The sequence below is a fragment of the Rhipicephalus microplus genome, chromosome 2 (assembly GCF_043290135.1).
Source record: "Rhipicephalus microplus isolate Deutch F79 chromosome 2, USDA_Rmic, whole genome shotgun sequence".
NCBI classification, from domain to species: domain Eukaryota; kingdom Metazoa; phylum Arthropoda; class Arachnida; order Ixodida; family Ixodidae; genus Rhipicephalus; species Rhipicephalus microplus.
In genome coordinates, this window is record NC_134701.1 from 269,531,351 (window position 1) to 269,548,496 (window position 17,146).

Below are 17,146 nucleotides of genomic sequence, written 5' to 3' on the forward strand. Positions count from 1 at the left end.
TAAAATTAAACTGCGAAGTCCTATCTGTTCTCCTTTCAGGAGAGACACTATGAGGAAGCCTGTTTCACCTCAGGAAAAGCGCGCGGTGACAAAAAGAGAGAAAGCACTCTGCGCACGTCGGCCGGGAACAAGGGCTGTTCAACGCGGCAGTGAAAGCAAGCATGCACAAAGGTGAGTTCTAGGACAATTTATGGTCACCGGACTTCCTTGTAAATCACTTCACGGAATCGCGACAATGACTTCACGGATGCCACATACAGACCTTACAACGGCGAATCTAGTAGCACGGACAAACGGCTGGTTTTATTAGTTGACCTTCCGGTAACTTGCGATACCAAAGCGACATACGAAATCCAGGTTTGTTGAATAGTATGTGTTACGTGCTGTTGCAGTGGTAAACAAAACAAAAAACACATTAGCATACGTGGCTCTACCGCATGCATCCTTATTCAATTGAACTCAGATTTATTCAACATCTGTCAGATACTTAGTGTGCGGATAAATAGCCTGAAAGAGGCATAAAATGACACAGATTTGAACATGCCAATGCATTAGAAAAAAATTAATTTGAGAAGAAGGACCAAACTACACAGCCTCACTATATGACCATAAAAACACGCAAACAAATATGCGCGTACGAATATTCTTAAGTAGTGCCACGTAAGAAAAAATTCAGTGGATTGCAAACGAAAGACGTGAACACAGTTGGTGTATTCAACTAAAATGGGAAACATTTGCGAGTTGTGTATCGTACCTTGTTCAAGGGCATCGTATCTACATTCATATCACTATTTTGGAAGGTCAATTAACACAGCCGGTAATGCGTATTTTAGCCTTTGCTTTCCGTATAGCTGTTTCCAGTGGTGCTTCTTTACGTAGAATTGCGTAGAAGAGCATGCAAATAAGAGATTTTATTGTGGAAATTCAACGGTACCATTTTTCTCGGCGTTTTGTACTCGCATGAATAGCACTGACAAGGATGTAGATAATTTCGGATGGATGGAAGGAGCGTTCCGGTGAATCGACGTAGTGCAAGGCGTTGCTTTATTTATATACGCGACGTTACTAACTTAACTAATCAAAATGCTTTTTCAACGGCTATTCAAAATTGTGTATGATTGGAAGTGCTGGTCTTGTTCCCCTGTCCTATTGAACTAACGTATTTCACGTGTTATCTTGCTACCATGCCACAACGCACACTACTTGTCTTTTTTTTTTTTCACGCTTCCTGGTCAATGCGCGTAGTGTACTTTGTGTGTTTTGCATTAGACTAGCATTGCCGGTTTTATTGTATATTCATGTAGCTATTTGTAACGAAAATTACTGCTGCTTTGCGAATCGTGGGCCGTGTTACTGATTGTGTGCGCTTGTGTGTCGTGACAATCTGTAAGCTTACTGCATTATTGCTTCCCTGTGTACCGCCGACCGTGTTACTTGTCGCGTGTAAACTTTGTGTCCAAACTCTGCACTGTACCACTCCTGCCCTGGCTGCCAAAGGGTGGCTGGCAGTATTGAATAAATAAATAAAATAAATAAAAATACGTAAGCGTATTCTCATAACACTTGCATAATGCGTGAAACGGTTTGACGAAGAGTGTTCGCTTAAGAGGCGAGGCCTTTGCGCCTGCCACACTTTTGCACCAGACAGAGTGCGTGGCTCCTTGACCCGCGCAATACACACCGCTGCCAAAAAGGGGAATTCCCTACGAAGCCCTGCGGCCACAACCTCATTGCGCGCGAAATTGTCTCAGCGTCCTTCACCACAGGAGTGAGTCACCGCTGTCTCCATAACGACGTTAATTTGGCCTTGATCTTATACGAGCCTTTTATTCAAAACCCGTCCTTTCATTGTGTAATTTCCCTTCACGTAGCTCACACGCTCCGAAAGTTTCCTCTATAGGCAAATGCACGGATATATATATATATATATATATATATATATATATATATATATATATATATATATATATATATATATATATATATATATATATATATATATATATATATATATATATATAGTGCGTGTGTGTGAGATGGGAATGGGAAGTTAGTACCACAGGCGGGTGTTCTTGTTTCGTCGTCATCTTAGCATGGTCCATACCAAATGCAGGGGAATTTAGTGGCCAACTCCTATTCTGTTATTCATTCTTTTCACAAGTTTATCATAACTACTAGATTCTATAGTTGGTTAATCCACACAGTTTAAGCGCCAATTATCAGCAGTCTCCGTTCTGGCAGCCCCACTTCACCATTTTTCTCATCTTCTTCTTCAGATAAAATACCGCTACCTTTCCAGCTCTCCGAACCCTTCCTTCACCGTCGACGCTTGAACTTGGTGTAGCCTTCGCGGCTGGTCGTCGAGTCACGTAATGCAGTCAGCCACCGCGAGGCGGAGAAATACGTGAAGGCGTGCGAGGTGTGTGTTTTGCTCGCTATACGCTTACGTCCTTCGTCGGTTGGCTAAACTGCTGTACAGCGCGCATAGAGCCAGTCGCCTCCCACAGCACGTGCCGGCATGGTCGCCGTGGATGAGGGACCTCGAATGGTGCTGCTGTAGCGTCTCGCGGCCCCAAAGGCCCTCCTCTCTCAAAACCGTTCTTCTTTGTGGATCAGTCTGTTTACAGGCGCCGGTTGAAAGGATTACGTTTGCACGTGATTGAGATTTGCCGCCTAAGCTTTGGGTGGTGCTTAATAAAAAAAAAGCGAGTGAGGCTGCGCAAACGAGTGAGTTAAGCAACATGTTCTTGCATGCTTCAGCAGCGCTAATTCTTAGGCCATGATAATTCAATCCGAGGTCGACCTAAGGTAGCAGCCTCGGAATAACCTTGCCAAGTCGTTCGTCTAGCCGAGCGAGATCGAGGTGCTAGCTAGCTGTCTGTGACGGATCTGCAGAAAAGATGAAAACGTGTATTTGTCACAATGTTTTCGCGCGCGCCGCCGTTGTTTGTACAGAGAGTGATTGCAGAAGGTTAAGACGAGGTGCGTGGCACAGCTTAACTTGGATGAGGAGGATTTGCAAGACTAAACGAGGAGAGTTCGTTAAGAGTCCCTTGCACCCTTGTGCCCCAATTTCCCGAGCGGAGGCGTGAGAGTTGTCCAAGAACGGAGATGGCCGAGCTCGGGTGCACGTCCCTTGTGTGTTCGAGATAACCCCGACACAATGGTAGGATCGGTGGCTTGGAACAGTTCTGCACTGTATGGTGTCATTCTGGTTCATTCTTGTCTCATATGTTGGGACGAGGAAGGGTGTGGGAGAGGGAAAGCACGTGATTCTTGGATCGGGTGTTGTAGGTTCGTGCACGAACACCAAATGGATGGCGGTTATTTCTTTCATCATCCCCGCAGCAGCTCTCCGGCTTCTACAGGACTGATTTTGCAATCTCATACGCTTATGCAACTGACGTTCCTCTTGCCTATTTTTTGGTGAATGCTTGTTCTCAGTCGGGGCTTGTGTGCCACACAGAAAGGACGACCTAAAGGCTTTCGTGATTGGTCTATACTGTATACAGTGAACGTTGAACGATCCACCCACTTCAAGTAAATCACGGTCGTTCAAATACTAAAGCATTGTTATTCTTTTTTTAATATCCTTGATCATTCGTACATTTGAAGTGTTGGTACTTCAAAGGAACATTAACAGGGTGATTGATTGGGCTGGTTGGTGCTGCATGGTAGACGAAGAAAGTGCTTAACAGCGCAAGCGACAGGAGCGCTCTGTTCTCGTCTCTTCTATACCCTTTCTTCGTGGTACTTTCTTCGTGCTACTTCAAACATTGGCCTTTTCAAATGTCGCACGGCATGGTTTGGTTGCCGGTAGTCACTTAGGCTGAAGACAGCAGCCTTCAGAGAACGTGCGAGTGTCTCGTGTACATGTTCCCGCACGAGACGCTTTTATCCTTCTCTTCTGTTGTTGGAAGCGTGCGGCCGCTAGAGGGAAGCCATTACATGAGGCTGCCTCGTGAGACAGCTTTCGCCATGTAAGCACGTGGTGTAAGGTCCGCGTCCTTGAATGTAGCAGCGCCGGCAGCTTTAAGAGCCCCATACGTTCACAGCGAAAAGAGCCGCACGTACAGGGGCAGGAGGGCGACCTTTTCTGAGGAAGCGAGCAACAAAACATTTTAAAAATATAAAGGAAGACGGCGGATACTGGGGCGCAGACTGACTAGTAAGCTAGTAAGCCGTTTGAAGTGTTGGCCTAACTCCAAGACTAGGCATGCAGGAAGCAACAATTAAGTGTGCAAAGTGAAGCGAAGAAAAAAAAAATTGCTGCCGCGTACGGGCAGCATAATAGGGTCTGCAGGAATACACGCAGGCAGTTCTGGTAACGTGTGGTGGTGTAGATGGAAAACAATTTCATATCGCGTCCCCAATTCTCTGTAGTAGAGTCCTTCGTGGTATAAAACGTAGCATGAAACTAGTAGCCTGATACTGGTTGGCCAACCGTAATATCATGACCAACCACTAAATCGCGCATCCTACTTTCAGGTACAAGCACAAAATTTAACCTAGTCATAGGAGCCTCACCAGCAGCCCATCGAAAGGTCATGAAGTGGCTTTATTATGAACTAGAATAATCGACATCTATTGTTGCACACCGAATGATGATGTAGCAAGAAAACAGGCTATTAAGGATCCAGCGATATCACGCGCTGTAATTGCAGAGTTGCACCAAAAAGAGATTGAAAACTAGAAATAAGATGTTCATCACACCATGCAAGAATAAAGCTGCATTAAATAACAGACGTCAGAAACATTAAAACCGAAAGAACTGGGGTGCCTCACTATACACCATAATGAAAGCAGCCAACGCGCTTCTTTTTTTTCTTCACGCGTAAAAAAAATGTCACCGATTTTCACTGGGGTGCCTCACTATACACCATAATGAAAGCAGCCAACGCGCTTCTTTTTTTTTTCTTCACGCGTAAAAAAATGTCACCGATTTTCACGGTATTGCCTAATGCAAATTCTGAGTGCACCTTCGTGTTGATGCAGAGGTAACTGTTTTTGAAGATGTGGCTATCCTCAGGTGTAGCGATGTAACACTCATTACATACTGCCACAAAGACTACCAGCGCTCAAAGGCTACGCGCACCACTCTGCATTGCAGGCCTTGCGAGCCGAGCGAAACACCGACAGTGCCGTTTCGACAAGCCAAGCCAACCGCAGTGTACGCGTCAGCTCTGTATGCACATGAGCTCTGACATAGGGGCCAGCGCGCAGCGGAGGAAGGAAACTACGTTAGAGACCAGTAGCCCGAGACATCGACAGACTCCGCGTTCAGTCTCTTTCGTCCTCGTTCGCTGTATCGCTTACGCCGGCAACGCCAATGGCAACGACGCTCAACGAAGGAGCATTTACCCAGGAGATGCGATATAAGCAAATAAAGACAAAAGGTGCCTTCGCATATAATTAGTGCTTCGAAAAGCCCTTGATTAAGAAACCAGTTGTTTCTTCAACATGCCATTATTTAATGCCCAACTCTTTGTTACACTCTGAACTCTCTGCTTTATCAAGCAACATAAAACTGCATGTCTACTTGAGACAGCAAGTCAGCGTTAAAATGTCACTTTGTCTTTTAGACCAAACAAGTTGTTTTACGGCAACCTGTGAATTGGAGAATGGCTGTCTGGTATAAGCCTCATAAGGTAGAAGGCCCACGGGATGGTGATATGCTCTCCCCATAGTAGAATACTAAGTGCTCTAAATCGTTTACCACTTTCTCTAAACGCACACTAGTAATACCAGGTCTTACTAATGCATTCTCCTCCTTGCATCATATCATCATCACTGGTCAGTTGCCTCAGTTTTGACACGCGTCGACAACCGGCCACTTTCTGATCGCACGAAGGTCGCGGGTGCCAATCTGGAAACCTTAAATTTCCGCCATGTTGACCAATATCGTGAGACCAGTATCGGTGACTTAATCTACAACAAAATTTGCTTTGAATTTGATGCTTACTAAAAAAAAACTCATAATAGAAGAAAGCACTTCGAGCACTATCTGACCAGAAAAGGTTGGCACGTTAAACTCGCTGGAAGTAACCTCCTTGGTTTTAGCAAGGTTTAGCGAGGTTGGGTCGCAGTGCCATGAACAAGCGGCGGAGAAAGGTGAGAACTACACACGAAGCACAGGCCGCAAGGGAGTGCGTGCATGCCTCTCTTCTAGTCCGGCCGTGCCACCTCTCGTTTAGTCCTTGGGATGTCGGCTAAATGGCCGTACTTATATATGATGAAACATTGCGAGATGGCGGTACTTGGAGTGCTCACTAGATGGACGGACGGATGGACAGACGCTAGCACGGACGGATGGACAGAGAGACAGACACACAGACGGGCGGACGGACGGATAGACGCAGGGACGGACGCACGCATGGACGCACGGGCGCACGGACGAACGCAGGGGCGGACGGATGGATGTACGGATGGACGGGTGGACACATGGATGGACGGATGCAATAACAAACGGATGGACGGAGGCGCGAACAGACTGACGGATTCTTCGCCCTACTCATCATCATGCACTCCGTAGATCTGCTGTTATTTTTTTATTCTTATTTGAACTTCTTTACATGTGCCTTTGTTTCCCATCGCCTTGTCTGTCGGATGTATGAAATGCAAACGGATGAATGGATGTACGTATGGGTGGATGGATCGGTGAAAAACTTCACTGCTGTAGTTTAGGGTGCACTCCAGGAGTTCGTGCGATTACGTGCATCGATGTCGCAATTACTACAGAGTGACGTAACCTATTCACTTTAAAGCGTGATTGTGAGTCTTTAGGTGCATTCTGTGCCCGCTGCAACGTCACGCAACGGTAACCGCGACGCGTGCGACCAGCGAAGAGGAAAAAGTAGAAAAACCCGGTTTTGGGGCCGGCAGCGTCACGCTTGCCTTGGTCCTGCGCGGAACCCGAGGGACGAGAAGCAAACAGCCGGACGTGCTCGCGATCCAAATAGTGCCTCATCTGACATGGATCTGCTCACGCGTTACCACAATCGTTTGTTTTGCACGCTGAGAATGTTTTGCATAGCCTCGTTTTTGTCCGCTTGGACATTAATATTTCGCGAGCGTGTCGGCTTAGCGGCGTGCCGAGCCCGTTAGTCCATGAAGCCTTCTCCTGTCGCGTTTGTCGTTGTTGTTTGCTTGTATGTTAATCGGCTTATTTGTTGGTATGTTGTTTCCGGCCTGAAGGCGGTGCTATTTCCCTCTTTGTTCATGAGATCATAGCTTAGCGGTCATTATTTATTAAGTGTTGCTCTTAATTTTACTTGGATTTTTTTAAAGATCACGACGCACCGATTTGCCACCAGTGGGTGAAATTTCTGACCACACTTTTTTCTGTTGTGCAATGGAAAGTGAGCTGTGTAGCGGAGGAATAACCGCCACGGCGTCGTAGCGGGTCGTAGCGGGTGACCCGAAAGTCACGGCTTCCACCCGGGTCAATTCATTCGCATTTCTGTGCATGCGAAATGCTATATTAGTGCCCGTTAAATGACTCCAGGTGGTCAGAAATCGCTTTACTTCAGCAGCACTCGAACAAATTGCGATGCATGCGACACAACGATTCCCAACACAATTGTGGACGACCCAAATACTCGCCTAGAGCCTTTAGTAACGCTCCCTGTTTCTGTAATATTTAACTTCTAAGCATACCCACAATGTTTTTTTATACAGAAGGAGAATTGAAGTCAGTAGCGGTACTTTATTCTGATTTAGGCTGTTGCTTCATTAAGACGACTGACTACCCATTTCAACCCGCGATCTAGCGATGATTCGACAAGACTCGACAGGGCCGACAGCGACAACTTGCGCTGGTCTCTCGGCTCTAGAGCCTCGCTGAATTCATACTCGCTTGTATGAACATTCTAATCTATCGAATCTTACAGGATACCCAGCCCTTTGCCCTGTGGTGAAAATGATGACGGTCGATCCTAGAAATGTTACATTGGAGGCCTTTGTTAAGCACATGTTTGTTTTTCATGTGTTCACTGGTTGTGGGGACTAATCTTGACTGTCATCGGGGTCTTGGGCGTGGGTGTTTCGCTTAGTCTTTGGGACGTAGCAAAGGTCGCATTAACTAGTACCCTAGACGTAGTAAATGTCGCATTATTATTACCCTGCAGTGCAGGTTACTAATATAAACTAACATAAAAGCAAAGATCCGGACACTCGTGTTTCGATTTATTCGGGCGTCCCGAGTCTTACCAGTCACTTGAACACACGGTGATACAATCGTATTTGCTTTTACCTCAAGAACGGACACACTTTCCACGCATGATTACGTACACGTCCTTGCTTAGCGCATCCTTTCTGAAAGCAGGTTCGCACCGGGCCGGCCGTTTTCGGGGCCAGCAAAAGTAAGCGCCGCGCACGTCGCCCTGGTCCACCTTTTTTTTTTTTTCTTAAATCTTCGAAACTCGCAAGCCTTCGTTCGATCCGGAGGCCCACTCAATGAAGGAAGAGAAAACAAAATGAAGTACGGGGGGACGATTGCAGCAGCATAGGCAAAACCAATGGTCCCGTTTCTGCTCTTTCGTACGGTGGTAGTTGTATGAGGGGAAGAGGGCACCGTTCCCTTTTCCAGAACAGGCTCTCTTCGAGTTCGCTAGGGGCCACACTGATACCCGGATTTTCTGCACGAGGAGGCTTCTTCTCTGGCGCGTATCCGTGTTCGCGAAGCTCTTTTTCTTCGCGGATCGTCTGCATTCTATGCGTGTCGTTTGGAAGCGAGCAAACGCACACACATGTAGAGGGCGTCGGTCGGGCTGGCGCCGCTCTTTTTTCGGCGGTGGGCAAGCGGCTTCCCCCGACCGTCCCCTCTCCTTGCTCTTACTTCCATCATTAGGCAAATATTGTACCGACGCTTCTGCCTCCTCTCGTCGCTGCCGGAGGTCGGAAAGCGAGGTGGCAGCGCGAGCGTCGAGGCACGCCATAGTGTGTGACACGGACGTGTACCGTCGACATCGCAGCCGCCGCGTTAGGTCAGCGTTGCACGACGAGATCACTGCCAGCCACATTCGCAGACACCGCACACGGTCTCCGTTCGGCTACCGTGAAGGAGTGACTGCTATCCGCGCCGCCGCTGCTTCTGCTACTGCGCCGCCGTAGACATGGCGGCCGAACAGGGCCGGCGGCAGCGGAAGATGACATGCGAAGACGACAGGTCCGTCGGAATGAATGCCAGGTACGTGCCAACACATTACTTTGATATCGCTACCTGTGCGTGCAGAGTTGTTATTGAGGCCCTAATCATAATCGGTTGCAACCTATACATACAAGCCGCACTACTACATGCATGCTTGCCATTCATCTGTGCTTGCCGTTCGAAACGGGTACTAGCTCGAATAAAGTGCTGCGTTCTACCGCTGATTATGTGAATACTACGCATATTAGGGATTAAAACGTCGTCGTCCCAATTCGAAACCCTACGTTTGGCTGAATAGTAATGTCGGAATATTCACCGCAATTTCGCAGGGAGTTCAAATTTTCGACGGAAAATCGGTGCAGTGAAGATGTCTTTAAAGGCAAATCACCCTTGTGGAATACTCGTAGGGTACTTGACGTCATTGCTGTCACGGAAATGACGGAATGTTATTAGACAGCGCACCTATGCAAAATAATTCTTGATGGCACAGCTACGGCTTTTAGGTGGGGCTATTATTTATTCTTAGGTGGGGTTCGACCAAAACCTATGAAAAGAGGGGCCGTAAATGCAATAAGCGTCTATCGAAGCCTCATAATTCTTTAGTGACACGGATGTCTATTCAGCTTGGCCATAGAAAAACAAAAAGAAAGGTTAAACATGAGTTGGACGCAGTGCATATGCGCTGTTACCCAAAATAACGTAACATGCATGTCTCTGAAAAGGCCGTCCTGGCAACTGGAGACATGGCCATGACTTCAGGAGCTGGGAAGCAACGTAGTGATGATTCGGGCTTCTGTTTGGACGGTAAATGAAATAGAATATTGGCTGCAGCAATTGTATGAAAGTAAATACTACAAGGAAAGCAAACAAACATAGTAACCAAGAAACTATAGAGAGAGTGCGCAAACAAATTAGAACACGTTTCATCTTCATTTATACCTGCGTGTAGTTACGCTTTTGTTCCACAGAATAATTGTCACCGCGAGTGCAGATAAGTGTCACGATTGTCCCCCCCCCCTTTTTTTTTTCGTTCCTGTCACTAACTCTTTCATTATTCATTTCAGCCGGAACTCCCTGATGTCACTTATGGTCGTGGTTACTCAACTGCTTGCCCTCCCGCCTGAAACAGTAGCAAAAAATCCGTTCGGCCCTGCGTTGAAGGCATTCAACCACAGCGTAGACGTTCAAAAAATTCGCGACGTCACTTGGGAGAGGTACCTTCTGCTTTTGTCCACGCCCCAGGTTCCAGAGCGGTACATTCCAGACCTTCCTCAAGCTGTGAGTACATCTTTACTTCACAGTACTGTTTACCATAATAATCTCTTCCCGTGAGGACAGGGTTGCATGCAGAATGGAACTGCTCGAGCTGTACTTGAGATACCCAATCAACCTGAATTAAAATCGCACTTGCACTGTGAGAACGTTGTTCATGTCGTAGTTTTATTACTATTACAGTAGTAAGAAGTCATCGAGCAATAAATATCCTCTTGCCAAAACGTTTCCTGCAGTGATATCCTTGCATAGATTTCAACATTTATTGATTTTAAAATAAATTTGTACAAATGCTTCTAAACACTATTAGGCACGCTCTAGATTGTCGAACGGATGGGCATTTTTTTTAAGGTTTTCATATTTCATGAGTGAATACTGTTTCCCGAAAACACAGGATCGCCTTGAGAATTTTAATGTGTATTGAGGTGCATTAGGGAAGGAATTGAAGTAATAACTACCCGGTGTAATATTCCGTTACACGTGAGATATTTGTGTGAAGTAAAATAATAGTTAAAACGCCCTATAGAAAAGCTTCAAACATACAGAGAACGAGTGCGTTATTCCCTTCTGGCGTTTGTCGTATTTGCGGCACATGTCATGATGCAAGCAGTCTGTTCACGTGACGTCAAAATAAAATAAGCACTAGATTTCGTTATACGCGAGCAATATCAGTTCCTAATTATCTCTTTTTTGGCATCCCCGATCAGTCGCGGGACGAACTTCTTTGTTTCGCATGACTATCGTACGCTACCAACACTTCGTTTCATGCATTTTTGACTGCGCAAGTGAAGATAATAGCGTGTGGTCAAAAAAGCTGTAAATCCTGATTTGCTCACTACTCGGTGCCGACACTGTCCGCATATTTTACACATAATTAAGTGGCTCAAAGAAGATATCACCAGTGGAAAGAATAGCGAATGCAAGCGAGGAAGCATTCTCTAGGGTTAAGAAAGGAGGTACATTTCACTTTCGTTCGCACACAGATATGAGAATCTGAAAAGCTTGCAAGTTCCGGAGAGGCAGTGTAGGGGAGCGTGTATGTGCCTTTACGCGTGCAGTAGTGGTTCACTCTAAAGTGTTCCGGTGTGTGACCTGGCGTCAGTGGCTCCTGGCCTTCCAGAAATGGGGTGACTCGGTGCGGAAGTACTCCGTGCGGAACTGCGGCTCACGCTACGACGCGGTGCAGTACGAAGAGCTGCGTCTCAGGCCGGATCCACTCAGCTTTCCAGGCTCCGTCTTTGTCACCTCGGCGATCAAGGTCTCCAGGAACGTCACGGCGCCCATCAAGGTAAAGATGCACCGCACCGCTAGCGGCTCAAGTTTGTTTGCCCCGATTTCTCGCGAATACACCAAGTCTGTGTTCCAATTCCGCACGACATTGTAAATAGACATTCCATCACGGTCCCAGCGATTGAACGCGTTTCTATAACATCTGCTCGTCAACGAGACAAAACTAAGAAAGCCAAACCGAATGGTTTTGTATTTACCGTCTTTCGTGCGCGAACTTATGAATGAGTTTGCGTGGCTTGAACCACGCGCTATAGAAGTGGCTACTTAAAGGCAGGCAACCATATGCAGGGTAGATCTTAGCAATTCGATTATTCGGCAAGGCCGCAATCTTGCTTGAACAGCAAAGTAGTCTAAATTTTCTTTGCCTCCAATGCTGACTTCGTCAAGCTGTCTATTTTGCTGCCACAATGAGAATGCGGCTTAAGTTGGTCGCTGACCGCTGAACCGATCATTTGGCTGTCTATGGTAAGTATGGAAACACATACTACCTGTCTTGAAAAAGCGGAACCAAGAAGGATTGCAAGGAGGCGAACCAGATAGATACCCGGTGCTATCAGATTGCTAAAAATTAAGCTTCTTGCTTCCGTGGCTGCACTCTAATGAACTCAGTCTCTCAGTGTTCCGTTAATATTTTAGCCTTTTTCTTGAGAATACAACAATAAAAAGACACATGTCTGTGTATTGTGCGTGGGGGAGACAATGAGTCCATGCCGAAGTTACTAGGGGGGCGAACCAAATAATGAGAAGTAGCCGAAGCTGATCGCTTGGATTAATGGAAATTAGGCTGTGATAGATAATCCGGAACACCGCACTCCTAGACGGACGCGCACAAATAGTAGAAATAGTGTCCTATTTTTATAATTGCGTTTTCGCATTTTTATCATTAGTCATACTTCATCCCTCAGTGCGAAGATCGACAACCAGAAATTGTAATCACATACTTCAGCCTATCAATTTTCTCTGCATCATCATCGTCATCATAATAATTTGTTTAACTACATCCGGTTGAGCATGGTTGCAACGGACTGTCAGTTGCACGTTCACTGCCACACCGCTCAAATGGTGCAGTGAGACGCCGTTCTGCGTCGCTGAGATCGAAGTCATGGGTTTTATTCTTGGCCACGACAGCCGCATAGCCACGGGAGTGAAATGAAAAAGAAAAAGAAGTCTTATGTGTTCATGTGTACTTTCATATAAAAGAAACGCTGCTGGTAAGGCTTTATCCGAACTCTAAGTGCTGGTAGGACGCGTTATATCCACCACGAAGACAGGAGAATTTTTCAAATCTTTTTCATTCTCATTTGGAAAATCTTTTGTTAAAAAAAATGGCCCCGTATCTGCATTTAATCTGCAAATGTCGTCGAAAGACGTAAGTCTTGCGTGTGGAGAGAGTGAACAAAGCATTTATTTGATGTTCTGCTCAAGAAAATCGGCGAGTTGGAGTGCCTCGAGCGTGCAGCGGTGGCGCACGAGCGCATCATGTCACGTCACACGTGAGACATGAGCGCCATCTGGCATTTTTGTTTTTGTTTTTTCAAAAACAAAGTGCGTGGCTCTGAGACGGGTGTGCGCGCCCGCCTCAGAGGTGATAAGGTGTAGAACGCAAGGCGACGGGTAGGTGCCACCACCGTCTGGTTTTAGTAAAGCGTTGGAAACACTCACCTTTCGTGCAAGCGTTGGATGATCCCCGCAGCGTGATAAGCACTACGTTGTTTAAAATTACTTATGTGCGCCTTTTCTAGTAAAAGGCGCACATGCAGAATAAATACGCGTTGTTATGGTGACCCAGACACGCACAATAATTGATTTTTAGTCGACAATTGCACAAGTATGAACGCTGAATCTTCAGCAACATTGGTGGGCGCTGTGGATGGGGTCAGCCGTTTCAAATACCCGATGCTGTTATTAGGGGACAAACAGACAATTGTACAGACAGACAGACACAGACAGACAGACGGACAGACGGACGGACGGACAGACCGACCAAACTTTTTGCGTCTAAGGTCCCCAAGAAACACTATCGTCTTTAATAAACTAGAGCTTCAGAAGTAGTATACAAGCCCTTTCATGCAAAGCTTTTGATCAAGCTGAAATAGGGAGTATAATAATACAGAAATAAATTTCCATGGAGAAGCTGCTTGTGATTTTAAATGAAGAGAGATATTTCACTGCATGCTTATAATAAACGTTCTGTAGCATTGGGTAACCACTCACTGATTCTTAGGTACCGTCGGCTAGATGTTGCCGGCGCATGACATGAGCAGTTAATGAATCGCTCATCAACGAAAATCAACGCATTTTTTCTTCGAAATGTCCGTCCTATTGACAGCTTTGTCCATTCTGAAAACTGATTTCTTTAGAATTCGCTTTCGCTGCGTTCTTTGTTCAGGTGAACATCATTATGAAGAAGAAGGTCTACTTGTGGGTCACAGTTCCCTGCGTCAATGATTTTGGTTCATGCGACTACGACGACATTTGCGATGTACAGGACTGCCCTCTGTTCTACGATTTCTTGGGGCTGCCTTGTGGATGTCCTATAAAAGAGGTAAGCCTAAACCGGTGTCTAGGAGTTTTATCGGAATAGTGTACACACCTTTGAACATGCTGAAGGCGTCAGGAAAGGGGTAAGATAGGGGGGGGGGGGGACTACGCGCTAGTACTTAAGCTTTGTACTGCGCTCTGATAAAAAGTTTGAGTGCGGGGGAACCAGGAAGATTGCAAGTGGGGGGGGGGGAGGGGGGGAGGGTGTGCTGCTGCATAACTTATCTCTGCTCCTCCCCCACCGCACCCCCTGAAGTGAAGTACTCTGCGCACGCCTCTCCATCTATAACACACAATCACCCCAGATAGTGAACTCGTGATAGAAGGAAAATAGCCGACTTTATTTTCCGCAAGAAGTTATTTTGTTATTGGCTTCCAGATATGAAAAACTGACAAAACGAAATACCTGATCTAGTTCAACTCGAATGAGTCAAACTCAAAATTATCGCTGTTTTCTTTATTTATTCTGCTTTTCGCTTTGTTCCAGTTCTTTTACAGGTATTCATGCACTTGGTACATTACACCGCTGTTTATACATTTGTTTCATTTTGTACCGCGAGAATCTCTAACTTTTACTTGATAACTTTTAGCTAAAATGCGAAGAACTATTCACCTGTGCACTTTTCTAACGGTGAACTTACGCATGGCATAATGTGCAGCTTTCCCCACCACTACCTTGTTATGACAAAAGCAAACCAACAGTACGTGCGAGCTTTCTATCCTTGCTGGTCTAGCATCTTATTGAACATTCGGCACCCATCGACCTGTTGGTACATATATCTGTGTTAGAAGCTATAAAGTATGCTTTCATAACATCGCTTCACGATGAGCTCAACCACATTTCTGCTGTTGGCGAAGCTATGGGCACGTTGGGAATGTGGTTACGACTTGATTTACCTCAATTTACTTTAGGCCATTACTGAAAGATAATGATAATCCCACTTCTCATGCCAATATTCCCACCCGTTCACTTCTATTTTGTGCGGGAAACCACGCTTGCCGGTGAACAGAACTCAGTGTTAGCACCAGTATTAGACATTCTAACCCCTATGTACAAGATCGTCTTTACTTCAAAAAAGCTCTTGAAAATAGTTTAAAAAAACGGTAACCGCATCAGCAACATATCACACAAAAATCAACCAGAAAGCGGCAACCACATCATGCAAATGTAAATATTCGGAAGCCTGTAACACTTGCGAACTTGTTAAATGATGAAGTTATATGATACTTTCTATTTTTATATTTGGCTCTTACAACGCTATAAATGACGCTGCAGCTGATATATTTGATATTACAAAATTGGTCGTCAGGTGAGTCAAACTCATCGTACGTAAAGCATACGCAAACAATTTACTCTGAATAAATGCACCTACTCAGATCTTAAAAAGACCATGACTCTAGGACAGCAAACTCACTCATGAGTTGACTCACTGGCACTCACCCATAATAATACCGAGCCGTGTTTGAGCCTGAGTGAGTCCGGGTCAGTAATATATTAGTGAGTTTGAGCCCGGCTGATTCCAGCCGGAGCAAATTTTTGTGAGTCTGAATACAAGTGAGTCCGGCTCAGGAAAATAGTCTCAGATCAAGAGAGTCGTAAGCGCATAATATATTTCGTGACTGAGCCAGAGTGGACTGCACAAGTTTTGCCGACCTATGACACCCGATCTTCGATAACAATCTGCGTTATGTGGGCTAATGCTTGTGCGTTCACGAACAAAGTGACAAAATTTTATCCCTTCAATCGTCTAGTTAACGTATAATTTAATATTTTAATAGCCACGCGAACGGCCTGAGAGTTGGGCAACACTGACGCACTAGCGAGCAGCGACGTCACAAGCGTCTTGATGTACGAGCATATATGCATTCTGCCGAACGATTTTGTTCCGTGCTCCGCTCAGTGTGCAAATTCGGCTGCGTCTATGTTGGAATTGAAACTGAACGAATCGGGGTGGCTTCAACTTTGGAAGACGACGGCTCCACATCATGGAGCACCCGACACTACCCACGGCGCGAAAAAATGGTGGATTACAAGGCGAGGTTTATAGCGTGTGGCTTCTGAGCGCTTCCTAAATTTCACTGAAATATTTACAGTCTATTTTTTATGCGTCGGCACAACAAATCCTCTACCTAAGTTTCTGGCTGAAAAACGAAGATTGTTGGGCAACCATGTCATTGCCCGTTTACTATAGACTCGTGTACAAATAAAAAAAATCTTGGAAGTTTAAAAAGTATTCCGCAACTGCGAGGTTGAAGCCTTATTTGTCATTGTGTTTTTTTTTCTTTTTAGGGTGATTATTCTGTACGAAACAAGGAGTTCGAAGTGCCAGCCCTACTGCTTCCGGATTGGATAACGTCGGGAGACTACCAAGTCACTGTGAAGGCCAGAAGCAGGGGCGAACCCCTTTTCTGCGTACACTTCACCTTGTCACTGAAGTGACGCTGATCTCAATATGTTTTTTTGTTGCATCGTTTTTCTCGTTTACCCCGGAGTCCACTTGTCTTGTACGCAAACGTGCTGCGACTTCAAAAAGAAGCAAAGAAGCCTACAGTGTTAAGTGCATAAAAGAGTGTAAATATCATTTTTTTTGCGTGTATGTGAGTGAACGAAATAAAGTGTTTTGGAGTTTGTGAGTCCTCCTTTGCCAATTACCATTATCATGCACTCTGTGGCTGCTCTGTATTTCTTTACAGATTCATATATGACAAAGTTTCTCAAAAGATTGTGGTGGAAGTCCCTTTGCGAGATATATTTACTGTGGTTGCCTATTTATGAGACAATCGCAAAAGGTTTATGTGAAAGTGATGAAGGTTTCAAGTGTTACGCTACCATATGAGGAAGAGAAATAAATTTTGCTGCAGAGGTTGAGCCGACGGCACAGTTTTCAAATGTAA

The 17,146-nt window shown here is 45.6% G+C and overlaps 1 protein-coding gene across 2 annotated transcripts; it reads left to right on the forward strand.

Moving 5' to 3' along the window:
• Window positions 1-8,786: 8,786 nt before the first annotated feature.
• On the forward strand, window positions 8,787-16,885 carry LOC119169986 (ganglioside GM2 activator). Of its 2 annotated transcripts, none has more exons than XM_037420993.2 (5): window positions 8,787-9,187; window positions 10,213-10,426; window positions 11,523-11,708; window positions 14,100-14,255; window positions 16,542-16,885. In XM_037420993.2, the coding sequence occupies exons 1-5, from the start codon at window positions 9,114-9,116 to the stop codon at window positions 16,689-16,691; spliced, it is 780 nt and encodes a 259-aa protein (XP_037276890.1). In that variant the 5' UTR covers window positions 8,787-9,113; the 3' UTR covers window positions 16,692-16,885. The 2 variants fall into 2 exon arrangements, with proteins under 2 accessions (XP_037276890.1, XP_037276891.1); XM_037420994.2 differs by having other exon boundaries at window positions 9,005-9,187; window positions 11,541-11,708.
• The last annotated feature ends 261 nt before the right edge of the window (window positions 16,886-17,146 follow it).

What these genes read in the sequence shown, in the direction of transcription:
- LOC119169986 (XM_037420993.2), top strand. Translation starts at nt 9,114, where the DNA reads ATGGCGGCCGAACAGGGCCGGCGGCAGCGGAAGATGACATGCGAAGAC. An exon ending in TCCGTCGGAATGAATGCCAG is followed by an intron (nt 9,188 to 10,212) that starts GTACGTGCCAAC and finishes TATTCATTTCAG; the next exon opens with CCGGAACTCCCTGATGTCAC. An exon ending in GTGGATGTCCTATAAAAGAG is followed by an intron (nt 14,256 to 16,541) that starts GTAAGCCTAAAC and finishes TTTTCTTTTTAG; the next exon opens with GGTGATTATTCTGTACGAAA.